The sequence below is a fragment of the Staurois parvus genome, unplaced genomic scaffold (genome assembly GCF_062004578.1).
Source record: "Staurois parvus isolate SC_StPar_1 unplaced genomic scaffold, SC_StPar_1.0 ptg000621l, whole genome shotgun sequence".
Taxonomy (NCBI): Eukaryota; Metazoa; Chordata; class Amphibia; order Anura; family Ranidae; genus Staurois; species Staurois parvus.
In genome coordinates, this window is record NW_028318417.1 from 1,399,178 (window position 1) to 1,416,336 (window position 17,159).

At 40.8% G+C, this 17,159-nt stretch overlaps 1 protein-coding gene across 1 annotated transcript in view; it reads left to right on the top strand.

Moving 5' to 3' along the window:
• LOC149449395 (putative DBH-like monooxygenase protein 2) overlaps nt 1-16,723 on the top strand; it is a 52,395-nt gene extending 35,672 nt beyond the window's left edge. Inside the window, exons 10-13 of the mRNA XM_089693312.1 lie at nt 2,980-3,039; nt 10,895-11,028; nt 14,054-14,168; nt 16,030-16,723. Of these exons, the coding sequence (XP_089549438.1) occupies nt 2,980-3,039; nt 10,895-11,028; nt 14,054-14,168; nt 16,030-16,113 (393 nt within the window). The 3' untranslated portion in view covers nt 16,114-16,723. The remainder of the gene's footprint in view (nt 1-2,979; nt 3,040-10,894; nt 11,029-14,053; nt 14,169-16,029) is intronic.
• Nucleotides 16,724-17,159: the final 436 nt, after the last annotated feature.

Consider the following 17,159-nt stretch of genomic DNA (forward strand, 5'->3'; position numbering starts at 1 on the left):
GCTAAACCAGTATCATTTATAAAAAGAGTATCTTCAGCCAAGGTCAGATCTTCCTTCATAACACAGGTCGCTTATTTAAAAGGAAGGTATAGCAGTTTAGAAAAGGTTTTATACATATGCAGCATGTCAGAAAGGGACCTACATTTGCCATGCTGGCACTTTGGCTAACCAATAGTGCTTTGGGAATCAGCCTCTCCTTCTCACCTCAGACAGAGCCTTTTAAAAGAGAAGTATGGGGTTGTCCAGAAAAAAAAAATATGCTCACCTAGGTGGATGCAGCATCAGTCCGATGCTGCATCTGTCCCCCAACGCTTCTAAGACTGAGACCACTAATGGCTAAGTTCTCAGTCTTTAGCAAGCAGAGAGCCAGTGACTGTCAGTCCTGTCTGCCCCTCCAGTGCTTACTGGAGCACCTAGCTATGAAGGGGGGGGAGCAGCTGGGTCAGGCTCTCAGCGGCTTGGTAAGAGGCTAAACCAGCTGCTGATCCAACTATCTTGGTGGATCCTAACTTTGAAGTTAGGATCTTTCCAGAGTCTGGACTGGCCCTTTGCAGCTATAACAGCTTCAACTCTTCTGGGAAGGCTGTCCACAAGGTTTAGGAGGGTGTCTATGGGAAGGTTTGACCATTCTTCCAGAAGCACATTTGTCAGGTCAAGCACTGATGTCGGACGAGAAGGCCTGGCTCGCAGTCTCCTCTCTAATTCATCCCAATGGTGTGCAGGCCAGTCAAGTTCCTCCACCCCAAACTTGCACACCCATGTCTTTATGGAACTTGCTTTGTGCACTGGTGTGTAGTGTCAGGGCAGGAGCGGTGGAATGGGCAGGCAGGCCTAATGGTAAGGTCATGCAGCGACTGACGACAGCCACTACCCAGAGACCAGAGTCCCTCAGGGCGCGGAGTCTAAGCCCCTGCTGCCCTTCACCAGGGCCCCTGATGGTGGGGATGGACTTGATGCAGCCTGAGACCAGGTCGCAGCCCCCGAGTAACCCCAGCTGCGGTAATGACTGCCGCCAATGGCGTACAGCTGATGGGAGCCAGATGGAAAACGTATAGCGTGGTCGGACAGGCCGGGTCGATAACAACGGAGCAAACAGTACAAGACGGTAGACAAGAATACTTGGGTCACGGGCCGGGTTCAGCAACGGGAGGTCAGGTAATGGGATAAAGCAGAGAATAGTCTTGTCCAAGCCGAGTTGGTTACCAGGAGAGAAACGAGAACAGTACAAGAGCTTGCTGCAAAGGAACATACAGGACACGAATGCAAAGAGCAACTGCAGACAGCAGGCTGAAATGTGATCAGCCACACCCCTCTGGAGGAGGAGCTGCAGAGGCCTGAAAGCATAAAGGCTCCCACCATGCTTTGCAGGAACTTAAGACGGATGCCAGCACATGGAGCAGCATAATCTTTGAGGAAAGGTAGGACCTTGACATGTAGTCACGTTGGAACAGGAAGGGGCCATCCCCAAACTCCTTCCACAAAGTTGGGAGCATGAAATTGTCCAAAATGTCTTGGTATGCTGACGCCTTAAGAGTTCCCTTCTCTGGAACTAGGGGGCCAAACCCAACCCCTGAAAAAACAACCCCACACCGTAATCCCTCCTCCACCAAACTTTACACTTGGAACAATGCAGTCAGGCAAGTACCGTTCCCCTGGTAATTGCCAAACTGAGACAGGACTATTTGATTGCCAGACAGAGAAGCGTGATTGGTCACTCCAGAGAACACGTCTCCACTGCTCTAGAGTCCAGTGGTGGTGTACTTTACACCACAGCATCCAACGCTTTGCATTGCACTTGGTGATATAAGGCTTTGATCAGCTACTCGGCCATGGAAACCCATTCCATGAAGCTCTGTACGCACTGTTGTTGGGCTCATCTGAAGGCTGCATGAAGTTTGGAGGTCTTTAACTATTGACTCTGCAGACAGTTGGTGACTTCTGCGCACTGTGCGCTTCAGCATGCGCTGACCCCGCTCTGTCATGTGACGTGGCCTACCACTCGGTGGCTGAGTTGCTGTTGTTCCCAGTTGCTTCCACTTTGTTATAATCCCACTAACAGTTGAGCGTGGAATATTTAGTAGCCAGGAAATGTCACGGATGGACTTATTGCACAGGTGGCCACCTATCACGGGACCACGCTTGGAGTCACTGAGCTCCTGAGAGCGATCCATTCTTTCACAGATGTTTGTAGAAGCAGTCTGCATGCCTAGGGGCTTGATTGTATACACCTGTGTCCATGGAGGTGATTGGAACACCTGAATCCAATGATTTGGAGGCCTGGCCCAATACTTCTGGCAATATATTGTGTATATACATATATATATAAAAACCTGAAGGAGAATGTCTGGCCATCAGTTCATGACCTCAAGCACACTTGGGTTACGCAGCAGGACATTGATCTGAAACACACCAGCAAGTCTGAATGACTCAAAAAACCAAACAAAATTAAGGTTTTGGAGTGGCCAAGTCAAAGTCCGGACTTAAAACCGATTGAGATGCTGTGTTTAATTCATTTAAAAGGCCTTTCATGCTGGAAAACCCTCCAACGTGGCTGAATTAAAACAATTCTGCACAGAAGAGTGGGACAAATTCCTCCACAGCGATGTGAAAGACTCTCTGCCAGTTATCACAAATGCTTGATTACAGTTGTCGGTGCCAAGGGGGGCCCAACCAGTTATTAGGTTTAGGGGGAAATTACTTTTTCACACAGGGCCAGGCAGGTTGGGTCAACTTTTTTTCCCTTAATAAATGAAATCATCAATTAAAAACTGCATTTTGTATTTACTTAGGTTATCTTTGTGTAATATTAAAATTTGTTGATGATCTGGATCATTTAAGTGTGACAAATTAAAAAAAAAAAATCAGGAAGGGGGAAAATACTTTTTCACAGCAACGTATATGTATATTTATGTAGTATACATGCAGTATATATATACACACAAAAACTGAGATTTGATTTGTCATTTTCTTTACCTGCAGGGAGATCAGATTTTGGTGGAATGTACCTCCAGCACCCCTGACAGAGAAGGTGTCACCTTTGTAAGCTTCAATCTTTGCCTAATGCATTTGTTACACAGGGACAGAATTCTGATTTAAATGGGATGCTACTCACATCCCATGATATATGAATAACCACTTGAGGAATCCTTTGCAAATTTATTGAAGTGTAAAACTGAGTATCTAAACCAAGGGTGTCAAACTGGCGGCCCTCTAGCTGTTTCAAAACTACAAGTCCCATCATTCCCCTGCCTTTGGAAGTCATGCTTGTAACTGTCAATCTTGCAATGCCTCATGGGACTTATAGTTTGGCAACAGCTGCAGGGCCACCAGTTTGACACCCGTGATCTAAACACAAATGTACAAAAATGTCACAGCTTTGTCGAACTACTTATTTGAAAATATGTTTGTAGAAAAATGATTAAAAAATATATTTTATTAAAGCTTTAATGTGAACAATTTATGTGAGGGAAATTCACCTTAGACTGCACTCAGGATCAAGTTAAGAAGTTTATTTACTTGTATGAGGAGACAAGATACAGCAAAAATATGGATATTGTTTATTGGTTCTAACCACTGTGACCCGTGCAATAGGGCTGCATACACAGCAGTTAGCCTGATAGATGCCTATCCACTGGATATTTGTCTATTGGTTCTAACCACTGTGACCCGTGCAATAGGGCTGCATACACAGCAGTTAGCCTGATAGACGCCTATCCACTGGATATTTGTCTATTGGTTCTAACCACTGTGACCCGTGCAATAGGGCTGCATACACAGCAGTTAGCCTGATAGACGCCTATCCACTGGATATTTGTCTATTGGTTCTAACCACTGTAACCCGTGCAATAGGGCTGCATACACAGCAGTTAGCCTGATAGACGCCTATCCACTGGATATTTGTCTCTTGGTTCTAACCACTGTGACCCGTGCAATAGGGCTGCATACACAGCAGTTAGCCTGATAGACGCCTATCCACTGGATATTTGTCTATTGGTGCAAACCACTGTGACCCGTGCAATAGGGCTGCATACACAGCAGTTAGCCTGATAGACGCCTATCCACTGGATATTTGTGTATTGGTTCTAACCACTGTGACCCGTGCAATAGGGCTGCATACACAGCAGTTAGCCTGATAGACGCCTATCCACTGGATTTTTGTCTCTTGGTTCTAACCACTGTGACCCGTGGAATAGGGCTGCATACACAGCAGTTAGCCTGATAGACGCCTATCCACTGGATATTTGTCTCTTGGTTCTAACCACTGTGACCCGTGCAATAGGGCTGCATACACAGTAGTTAGCCTGATAGACGCCTATCCAGGCTTGTCTAATTGACAATGATTAACCAAGGCTTTATATACTTTTTCCTAAAAATACCAAAATGCTGACTCGGCCACCTCTTTTGGATATGATTGGTTGACTTGTGTGTCTGGGCTTGACCTTTATTATCACTTCCTAGAAGTAGGTGTAGCTCAGTCTTACAGACTCAAATAAGGAAGTAGCTTGCGGTTACATGTATTTCAAAAGTATAGTTTCTTAAGCAATCTTTTGTAAGCAGGCATAAATGATTATAAAATAAGCATCTAATTTCTCTAATAATTTACCAGATCCAGGTGGATTACACCCAAGAGTCCACAGGGAACTTAGCCCAGTTATAGCTGAGCTGGAATATCTCATTTTTAAAGACACCTTATTGACTTGAACAGTACCTACTGATTGACCTGCAGTACCAATGTTGTACCAACCCATATGGAAGAAAACTACAGTTGCAAGAAAAAGTATGTGAACCCCTTGGGATTACGTGGAGTTTTGCATGAATTGGGCATAAAATGTGCTCTGAACGTCATCTAAGTCACAACAATAGAAGAACACAGTCTGCTGAACATAATACTACACAAACATTAGATGTTGCATGGTTTAATTGCACATAACATGTAAACATTCACAGTGCAGGGAGGAAAAAGTATGTGAGTCCCTATCTTAATGACTTCTCCCAGAGCTAATTGGAGCCAGGAGTGAGCCAACTTTGACTCCAATCAGTGTGATGATATTGAATGTGTTGCTGACAGCTGTCCTGCCCTTAAAAACACACACCTGTTTTGAGTTTACTGGTTTCAAGAAGCACTGTCTGATGTGAACCATGCCTCGCAGAAAAGAGCTCTCAGAAGACCTACCATCAAGAATTGTTGAATTGCATGAAGCTGGAAAGGGTTACAAAAGTATCTCCATAAGCCTTGATGTTCCTGTGTCCACGGTAAGACAGACTGTCTACAAATGGAGAAAGTTTAGCACTGTTGCTACTCTCCCAAGGCGTGGTCGTCCTGTAAAAATGACTGCAAGAGCACAGCGCAGAATGCTGCATGAGGTAAAGAAGAATCCCAGAGTGTCAGCTAAAGACCTACAGAAATCTCTGGCACATGCTAACATTTTTGTTGACACATCTACAATAAGGAAAACATGAAACAAGAATGGAGTACATGGGAGGACACCACGGAGGAAGCCATTGCTGTCCAAAAAGAATATTGCAGCGCGTTTGAACTTTGCAAAAAAACACCTGGATGTTCCACAGCACTACTGGCAAAATATACTGTGGACAGATGAAACCAAGATTGAGTTGTTTGGGAAGAACACACAACACTTTGTGTGGAGAAAAAAAGGCACAGCACACCAACATCAAAACCTCATCCCCACTGTGAAACATGGCGGAGGGAGCATCATGGTTTGGGGCTGCTTTGCTGCCTCAGGGCCTGGACGGATTGTTGTCATTGATGGGAAAATGAATTCCAGAGTTTATCAAGACATTTTGCAGGAAAACGTACGACCATCTGTCCGCCAACTGAAGCTCCGCAGAGGATGGGTGATGCAACAGGACAATGACCCAAAGCATACAAGTCATTCAACAAGACAATGGCTGAAACAGCACAGAATACGCCTTCTGGAGTGGCCCAGTCAGAGTCCTGACCTCAACCCCATTGAAATGCTGTGGCATGACCTTAAGAGAGCGATTCACACCAGACATCCCAAGAATATTGCTACACTGAAACAGTTTTGTGAAGAGGATTGGTCCAAAATGACTCCAGATCGTTGTGCAGGTCTGATCTGCAACTACAGGAAACGTTTGGTTGGGATTATTGCTGCCAAAGGAGGGTCAACCAGTTATTAAGTCCAAAGGTTCACATACTTTTTCCTCCCTGCACTGTGAATGTTTACATGTTATGTGCAATTAAACCATGGTAACATCTAATGTTTGTGTAGTATTATGTTCAGCAGACTGTGTTCTTCTATTGTTGTGACTTAGATGACGTTCAGAGCACATTTTATGCCCAATTCATGCAAAACTCCACGTAATCCCAAGGGGTTCACATACTTTTTCTTGCAACTGTATATTTGAAATATATTTTAAAAATATTCTTCCCCAAGATATTGACATATATTTGAAATATTACAATTCTGGCCATATTTAATATATTTCAAAATATATTTCAAGAATTATATATACTGCTTGTTGAAATGCGTTTTTTATATATTACAAAATATATAAAAATATTTTTAAAAATATATTTTTAAATTTATTCTTCAGATTTTCTTTTAACATATAGAAAAGTCATTTTAACATATATGTTTACATATATTTGTAAATGCATTCCAAAAATGTAGATTTCTATTTTTAAAGACATACAGTATATTTGAAATGTATTTTTACAAATATTTTTCATATAAATTGCAATAAAAATATATATATTTATTAAAATATATTTTGAAATATATTGAATATGGCCAAAATTGTAGCATTTCAAATATATGTCAATATATTTGGGAACAATATTTTTAAATATATTTCAAATATATTTTTCTTCCATGTGGGAGTTTTCAGAAAGGAAACACCCACATGCAATGCTGGGCCAAGAACAGTCAAGCTGGGGAGGAAAGATCTATGCCCTCTAGCCAGAAAATGAGCCAGAGTCTATCTGACTTGCTGCAGCTTCTAATACACACTGTGAGCAGCTCACAGAGTGCAGTGAAATCAGAGTAATCAGTTTCAGTACAGGAGTGAAGCCTGTACCCACATGGAAGAAAAATATATTTTAAATATATTTTAAAAATACATTCCTAATATATTCTTCCCAAATATATTGACATATATTTCAAATACTACAATTTTGGCCATATTCAATATATTTCAATATATTTGTGATTATATTATTAAAAATATATTCAGAACACATGCTGAAATAAATGTCAAAGTGTAATTTGGAATGCATCTACAAGTATATTTAAAAATCTGTTTAAATGCATTTTTTTAAATGTTCAAAAATACAGTCAGGTCCATAAATATTGGGACATCTACACTATTCTAACATTTTTGGCTCTATACACCACCACAATGGATTTGAAATGAAACAAACAAGATGTGCTTTAGCTGCAGACTGTCAGCTTTAATTTGAGGGTATTTACATCCAAATCAGGTGAACGGTGTAGGAATGACAACAGTTTGCATATGTGCCTCCCAATTGTTAAGGGACCAAAAGTAATGGGACAATTGGCTTCTCAGCTGTTCCATGGCCAGGTGTGTGTTATTCCCTCAGTATCCCAATTACAATGAGCAGATAAAAGGTCCAGAGTTCATTTCAAGCGTGCTATTTGCATTTGGAATCTGTTGCTGTCAACTCTCAAGATGAGATCCAAAGAGCTGTCACTATCAGTGAAGCAAGCCATCATTAGGCTGAAAAAACGAAACAAACCCATCAGAGAGATAACAAAAAAATTAGGCGTGGCCAAAACAACTGTTTGGAACATTCTTAAAAAGAAGGAACGCACCGGTGAGCTCAGCAACACCAAAAGACCCGGAAGACCACAGAAAACAACTGTGGTGGATGACCGAAGAATTCTTTCCCTGGGGAAGAAAACACCCTTCACAACAGTTGGCCAGATCAAGAACACTCTCCAGGAGGTAGGTGTATGTGTGTCAAAGTCACCAATCAAGAGAAGACTTCACCAGAGTGAATACAGAGGGTCACCACAAGATGTAAACCATTGGTGAGCCTCAAAAACAGGAAGGCCAGATTAGAGTTTGCCAAACGACATCTAAAAAAGCCTTCAAAGTTCTGGAACAACATCCTATGGACAGATGAGACCGACCGAGTATGGAGAAGGAAAGGAACTGCTCATGATCCTAAGCATACCACCTCATCAGTGAAGCATGGTGGTGGTAGTGTCATGGCGTGGGCATGTATGGCTGCCAATGGAACTGCTTCTCTTGTATTTATTGATGATGTGACTGCTGACAGAAGCAGCCGGATAAATTCTGAAGTGTTTCGGGAATATTATCTTCTCATATTCAGCCAAATGCTTCACAACTCATTGGACGCTTCACAGTGCAGATGGACAATGACCCGAAGCATACTGCAAAAGCAACCAAAGAGTTTTTTAAGGGAAAGAAGTTGAATGCTATGCAATGGCCAAGTCAATCACCTGACCTGAATCCGATTGAGCATGCATTTCACTTGCTGAAGACAAAACTGAAGGGAAAATGCCCCAAGAACAAGCAGGAACTGAAGACAGTTGCAGTAGAGGCCTGGCAGAGCATCAGCAGGGATGAAACCCAGTGTCTGGTGATGTCTATGCGTTCCACACTTCAGGCTGTAATTGACTGCAAAGGATTTGCAACCAAGTATTAAAAAGTGAAAATTTGATTTATGATTATTATTCTGTCCCATTACTTTTGGTCCCTTAACATGTGGGAGGCACATATGCAAACTGTTGTAATTCATACACCTTTCACCTGATTTGGATGTAAATACCCTCAAATTAAAGCTGACAGTCTGCAGTTAAAGCACATCTTGTTTGTTTCAATTCAAATCCATTGTTGTGGTGTATAGAGCCAAAAATGTTAGAATTGTGTCGATGTCCCAATATTTATGGACCTGACTGTATCTGTTTAAATATATATATTTTTAAATATATGCCTTTGGATAATATATTTTAATTTACATTTTTGGAATACATGTTAAAATATATTCATGTCGGCCAATATAATGTAAATATATGTCGCATTTATAATTTTTGTTTCTAAATATATTGAAAATATATTTCTCTTCCATATGGGTACAACTGTGCAAGACTGAAGGAGAAGGCTGAAGTTCAGTTTTAAAGCATTGCTGTCTGAATGTTAAGCAATACTTTTCTCTATTGAGGGTATATATAGTGGGGCAAAAAAGTATTTAGTCACCACCAATTGTGCAAGTTCTCCCACTTAAAAAGATGAGAGAGGCCTGTAATTGGCATCATAGGTAGACCTCAACTATGAGAGACAAAATGAGAAAAAAAATCCAGACAATCACATTGGCTGATTTGGAAAGAATTTATTTGCAAATTATGGTGGAAAATAAGTATTTGTTCACCTACAAACAAGCAAGATTTCTGGCTCTCGCAGACCTGTACCTTCTTCTTTAAGAGGCTCCTCTGTCCTGCACTCATTACCTGTATCAATGGCACCTGTTTGAACTTGTTATCAGTATAAAAGACACCCGTCCACAACCTCAAACAGTCACACTCCAAACTCCACTATGGTGAAGACCAAAGAACTGTCGAAGGACACCAGAAACAAAATTGTAGACCTGCACCAGGCTGGGAAGACTGAATCTGCAATAGGCAAGCAGCTTGGTGTGAACAAATCAACTGTGGGAGCAATAATTAGAAAATGGAAGACATACAAGACCACTGATAATCTCCCTCGATCTGGGGCTCCACACAAGATCTCACCCCGTGGAGTCAAAATGATCACAAGAACGGTGAGCAAAAATCCCAGGACCACACGGGGGGACCTAGTGAATGACCTGCAGAGAGCTGGGACCAACGTAACAAAAGCTACGATCAATAACACACTACGCCGCCAGGGACTCAGATCCTGCAGTGCCAGACGTGTCCCCCTGCTTAACCCAGTACATGTCCGGGCCCGTCTGAAGTTTGCTAGAGAGCATTTGGATGATCCAGAAGAGGATTGGGAGAATGTCATACGGTCAGATGAAACCAACAAATAGAACTGTTTGGTAGAAACACAACTCGTCGTGTTTGGAGGAGAGAGAATGCTGAGTTGCATCCAAAGAACACCATACCTACTGTGAAGCATGGGGGTGGCAACATCATGCTTTGGGGGTATTTCTCCGCAAAGGGACCAGGACGACTGATTCATGTACAGGACAGAATGAATGGGGCCATGTATCGTGAGATTTTGAGTGCAAACCTCCTTCCATCAGCAAGGGCATTGAAGATGAAATGTGGCTGGGTCTTCCAACATGACAATGATCCCAAACATACCGCCCGGGCAACAAAGGAGTGGCTTCGTAAGAAGCATTTCAAGGTCCTGGAGTGGCCTAGCCAGTCTCCACATCTCAACCCCATAGAAAACCTTTCGAGGGAGCTGAAAGTCCGTGTTGCCCAGCGACATCCCCAAAACATCACTGCTCTAGAGGAGATCTGCATGGAGGATGGGCCAACATACCAGCAACAGTGTGTGCCAACCTTGTGAAGACTTACAGGAAACGTTTGACCTCTGTCATTGCCAACAAAGGATATATAACAAAGTATTGAGATGAACTTTTGATATTGACCAAATATTTATTTTCCACCATAATTTGCAAATAAATTCTTTCCAAATCAGCCAATGTGATTGTCTGGATTTTTTTTTCTCATTTTGTCTCTCATAGTTGAGGTCTACCTATGATGCCAATTACAGGCCTCTCTCATCTTTTTAAGTGGGAGAACTTGCACAATTGGTGGCTGACTAAATACTTTTTTGCCACACTGTATATATCTATAAATATATATATATATATTTATAGTTTGTATTTTGTTTATTTAAATGATATTGTCTTTGTATTTTTGTATTTTTTCAGGGAGGACCAAGCACACTGAATGAAATGTGTGTGGTGTTCCTGTTTTATTATCCTGTCATTCCTATTGCTACCTGTTGGAGTCTCCTCGATATCCAGCATGTGGTTGAAGTCCTGGAGTTGGATGAATCAGAAACGTGAGTTAATAACTTTAGGCAAAGCACGCCTGTACCTATAGGTGCCCCAAGGCAAAAAGGGTTTTTTTTCTCCATAGTACTACGGCACACATTTTGTTTTCTCATGGTCAGTGAAAATACAGCTATCTCTTATAATCTCTTATAAACTTCTATACACATGGTCACCATGTCCCTAGCAAGGTTGGGATCCAGTAATGAAGAAATGTTGTGTAACAGAAGTAATCCCAGCACAGGGGTTCTGTATTAGGCGGCAATGGTTGTGAGTTTACAGACTTCAGTGTGATTAATCCGACCCTCCTGGAGAATTATACACATTGAGTCCATTAATTATGCATAAGTGTAGTGTAGCGCTACCCCCAGATCAGTGGCTGCATCAGTAATTAACAGAATTGAACTGCATTCCCCCATGGAAGAAAAATATATTTGAAATATATTTTAAAAATATTCTTCCCAAATATATTGACATACAGTATATTTGAAATGCTACAATTTTCAATATATTTATATATATATATATGTATATATATATATATATATATATATACACATACACAGGCAGAGGAAGAGACAGGAGCTCTGCTGATAATACCACTCAAGGGTCGCCTCCAAGGGTTAAAGACAAGCCCCGCCTATATTTTTTAAGGTTTTAAGAACAAAGCTACAGATAAAAGAACAAGAAAATAGGGGAAGAAATGGACAGAGCAAAAAAAAGAGAAGGGATTAAAAAATAAATAAGAAAGAGAGAGATGGGGGTAAGGGGTTGGCAGGATTGGGTGGGGGAGTACTCCTCAACTCTCTACCTGAAGGGGGTCAGCAGTCAACAAATTTTTGTATCCAATAAACCATGTTTTTTTTAGTCCAATAACCATGGTTTGAAAAACCATGTTTTTCAAAAGCGTTCTTGTTTTCGCAGAGACATGGCAAGGTCCTCCGTAGTTTTTATGTTGTCTACTGCATCGATTCACTGATTAATTGATGGAGTTTGTCCGGTCTTCCAATTGGACAGAATACAGGACCTAGCAGAATTTAGAAGTACTGCATTTAAAAAGGAAATATCCACCTAGGTCAATTCAATGCTGCCTCTACACTGAGAACTCAGCGATCAAAGACTGCTGATCACTCAGTTCTCGGGTCTGCTCTGAGGACAGAGTGGTGACTGTTAATGAGAGACAATCACAGCAGTTACATGATACAGAAGCCGTGCCTTCCACCTAAAGGAAAGCCAGAAGACTGAATCACATTTATTCCTAGATTCCTGAAGTACTATGGGTTTTGTAACGAGAACGCATTGCACAATATCTGACAGCTGTGTGCAAATTCGATCTTGAGCTACTGAGCTCTGTAGACGAGCAGAAACTGAAAAAACACACAAAGTAAAACCAAATTCTCCACTTGCTGGCAGAAAATGAGAGTACATAGTATAAAATACGTAATATTTTTTATTTAAATTATCTTTTTTTCTTACATTTTGACTATAATAAAGAATGAAAGCCATAACCCTAGCACTATTATTACCGGTGTCCTGAAAATGTATTAAGCCTAAACAAATATAAATGATAAAGTATTAGTGATTAAACTGTTGACACCAAAGTACACTATGTCAGAAAAACTTTCAAAAAATGGATCCTAATATATGCAGATCTGAATACACATGTTTGGGAGGGTCTCTCTCTGTTACTGAATTACATTTTTCAATGATTTTAGATCATGGATAATGAAGCAGAAAAGTTGGGTTTTCCCTGCTGTGTTTGTTGTTCTGTACATTAATCAGTTCAGAATGTGTTTGCCTTCAGGTTGTATTTCTTAATCCAATTATGCAAAAATTCCTTAAAAAGACAATAAATCAAGAATGAGATTTCATGAAAAACAAGAACACAGAATCACATTCTGAGCTGGAGATTCTGCCTTCGAAATTTGTCTTGATATTCAGACTATGAGGATTATTTATCAAAAACAAAAAAAGGTTTGTTGCGTGAATTTGTCAAATATTTGCACAGCCATCACGTATCTTCACCGTAATTTGTTGATTATCTTCACCGTAATTTATTGATTCATTTGTTGTGTTTATTTCCTAGTATCATCAGAAGCATTTAGTATCAATAATGCAGTACTTTTCTGATTGAGGTATTTCAGGGAAATACTGCATTGCAGCCAGTAGATGGAGCTGATGATCCTGGGAAACAAACGTGTTAGGAGAAATATGGAGAAGATTTATGACGGCTGGGCGAATGAGTGACACATTTGCACAATAATTTATTTATTTTTTTATACACAGACCTTGTTGTTTTGCAATTCAATGCGATATCAAGCTTTAAGACACTGTGTTAAGACAGCCCATTCATTTTTGATTGGGTTGACAGCATACCTTACATAGTTAGTCTGGCTGAAGAAAGACAAAAGTCAATCCAGTTCAACCATTAAATTAAAAAAAAAAGTTATGATCCTACACCCACAGTTGATCCAGAGGAAGGCAAAGAAAAACCCAGCAGAGCATGATCCAATTCGCTCCTGCAGGGAAAAAAATTCCTTCCTGATCCCCCAAGAGGCAATCGGATATTCTTTGGATCCACTTTACCTATAAATGTTAGTATCCAGCTATATTCTGTGTATCTAAGAAAGAATCCAGGACTTTTTTTAAAGCAATCCACTGAGCTGGCCAGAACCAACTCTTGAAGGAGTCTATTCCACATTTTCACAGCTCTTACTGAGAAGAAACCTTTCCGTGTTTGGAGATTACATTTCTTTTCCTACAGAAGTAAGCATACTAAAAAACACAATTGACCCTTTGTGGCATGTGGGTTGTGGTAAATGGCAGTATGAGTACCTTGCTAACTACAGTGATAACGTTTTGAGGTTCACAATGAACAGTACTGCAATGCACTGTATCACCGTATGAGATTTAATGTCATAGAGTACAGTCTGAGGGTACAACAAACAGTTGAAGAAACTCTTTCAGGTTACTGTGCCTTTAAATGCTTCATTACCCACAGTCTCACTTCCACCTCCTGGTGTTTGTCTCTTTCAGCATCATGGATGCCGTTGTGAACATTGATAGTGCAGACTGGGATGAAGAGACCATAGCTAAAGCCCAAAATGCCATCATGGAAGCCAACCACTTTGCAATTATCAATCATCGTACAGTGAGTACATCTGATCCTTAAGAGAAAAATCCAAATTGCCTTTCCTGTTGTCTGCCAGAACACAAGAGAAATCCTCTGTTGAGGTGTACTGGAAAATGGACTCTTCAAGTGATCTCATTGATGTCCCACAGCATTCGTTGGCTCCTACCAGTGACCTCCCCACCACTACTGTGTACTGTAATGATGTGGAAATCAGCGGGAGAAACCAATGAATGTTTTGGGGGATCAACAAGGTTGTCTTTTCCAGAAGTGTTGGTTTCCCAGTAGACTTCAATGGAACGACATTCTGACAGCACGGACAAAAGAAAAAGTAAGGATTCAATCCCTTGTATTGAGGGCAGAGTTGTTATTTTTATGTCAAAACCCAGAATGTAATCTTAAATCTGGGATTCAAATGGTGGCAGTTCTTAGGAGTCTGAGGGGTTAAACTGAAAAGTCAAATTGAAGACCCATCGGATGGTTCAGATCCACGTTTGTCCCCATGGTGTCCACGAGAATAATAAAAGAAGAGAGGCGAATGGGGGACTAAGGAAGAATATTGGGCACCAGTCATGTTTGTCTTTTTAGAGTTTTATTCCAGAATGGCTAAGGTGATGAAGGAGGGTTAATGTTAGGGGTCCCAGATGCCAGGCAGATCACTTACAGACTCTCCAGTTCCATGTCCAGCTTTACAGTGTCAGAATCTTGTCGCTGACCCGGCAACTCTGTAAGCCCATTCCAAAATTTCAGTGCATCATCCAAGTGAGTCACCAGGTCCTTCTGAAAGGCCAGCCTTCTTCTTGGCTCTCTTCATCAAGGGGCCTCCCCTGGATCTTCTCCTTGCATAGCGTCCTCCACACACAAGGCAAGACAGCTTCACGAACACGTCAGCACATGCTAGGCCCAAAACAGACTATTGAGCCTAACAGCAGAGCTCCATCCAGCAGCACCTTCCCAGGCCCCAGCCCAGGGAAAGAGAGCCAACACATGGCCTGTCCCAAATATTTATATCCTCCCCCCATATGCACCAGTGGCCTAAACCTCCTACTGGACTGGATGAAGGAAATATAAATATTCATAACGCAGTCTTGTGTCTGAAAGCTCATACTATGACCAGTGGGACCAGTGACAGCTATTGGCAAAAGGCAGAAATCACAACCCAACTGAAGCTTAGGGAAAAAACTGGTCAAAAACTACAGAATTAGTCTGGACTGACTACCACTCAACCAATAACTAAATTTAGGCTAGTAACCTTTGTTTAGGACAAGGGGCTACATCTAATATCGTGCTACTTAAAAAAAATTGCAAATCCCATGTTTTTGTTTTTTGGGTCCTCTGCTTTTAGAAAGTATATAATGTTTAGTGGTTTTAAGTGTGTTTTAATGTAAAACAAATGTGTTTTTTTTTGTATCTCTTTAATTGTTTAGCCTTATCTTTTATAATTTATAGAAAATTTGGATATTTATTTGAAAATATTTTTACTGAAAATAAAAAATCTGATAAACAGTTGCCCTAAAATCATGCAGAAGACAACTCTTGCAAATACCATGTTTTTATTCTTTGGGTGTTTGGAAAATATATGTTTAATGGTTTTAAGCGCATTTTAATGTAAAAAAAAGGTTTGCTAACTATTTACACAACTCAGACTCAGCCTCATCTTTTATACTTTAACAGGAAATTTGGAGATTTTACCACACGTAAATGATACGAATGTCTTTTCTTCTGAAAATGTAGATTTGATAACCGCCGTATTATGGCATCACAGTACTGCTGTTAATTTGAATTGTTTTTTAATTTTATTTTTAAATGTAATATTTTTAGTAAGTATATGACATACTCTATAATTATCCTATGTCTCATGTCTCATACTTTTATTTTTCAGGGGGAAATGATCAATGAAACGAGCTCAGCTCTACCCATTTCCCTACCTACCCCACATCTTTGTCATGAATACACAGAGGACTAAAAAAAGGACTTTCTCCTGGTTAACCTTTTGTTATGTTAAAATATAATATGTAGGAAGATATGTACAAGATACACTACATGGACAAATGTTGATGGACTCCTGACCACCTCATCTACGTGAGCTTGTTGGACATCTTATTACACAAATTGTGCATTAGTACCCCTTTGTGGCTATAACAACATTCACTCTGTGCAGACCACTGAAGGTCCTCCGCACAAAACTCACCAATTTTAGAGTTGGCTGTGTGCCCAGAGGCACAGTCATGCTGGAACAATAAAGGGCCTTCTCCAAACTGTTGCCACAAGGTTGGAGGCATTTGATTGTCTACAATGTCTTTGTATGCTGTAGTATTGCCGGTACCCTTTACTAGATACACCTGAACTCAACAATTGGGAATGGTGCCCTCATATTTTTGATCATATAGTGTACGTAAGACAAAGCTATAGGAGAGAAGAATCTGAAACCATTGGAGAAAAGTATACTTCATCTATTGGACAATGTATGGTGTCCCAGTATGAGAAAATATATCTATGTCTATGTGCCAACTGATGTATGTCTGGGACTTCAACAGTGTTCAAAAAAGTAACTCATAATGCATTCTTTAAACAGATGTTGTCCTGGTAAAATTATTATGTCTGGATAGAAAAGGATCCCTCTTTGCACTTTCTTATGTATCAGATCCCCCTGTCCTGAAGGGTATCCATGCCCGTACCCCCGCCGTTCTCAGCTACAGTTGCAAGAAAAAGTATGTGAACCCCTTGGGATTACGTGGAGTTTTGCATGAATTGGGCATAAAATGTGCTCTGAACGTCATCTAAGTCACATCAATAGAAGAACACAGTCTGCTGAACATAATACTACACAAACATTAGATGCTGCCATGGTTTAATTGCACACAACATGTAAACATTCACAGTGCAGGGAGGAAAAAGTATGTGAGGCCCTAGCTTAATGACTTCTCCCAGAGCTAATTGGAGGCAGGAGTGAGCCAACCTTGACTCCAATCAGTGTGATGATATTGGATGTGTTGCTGACAGCTGTCCTGC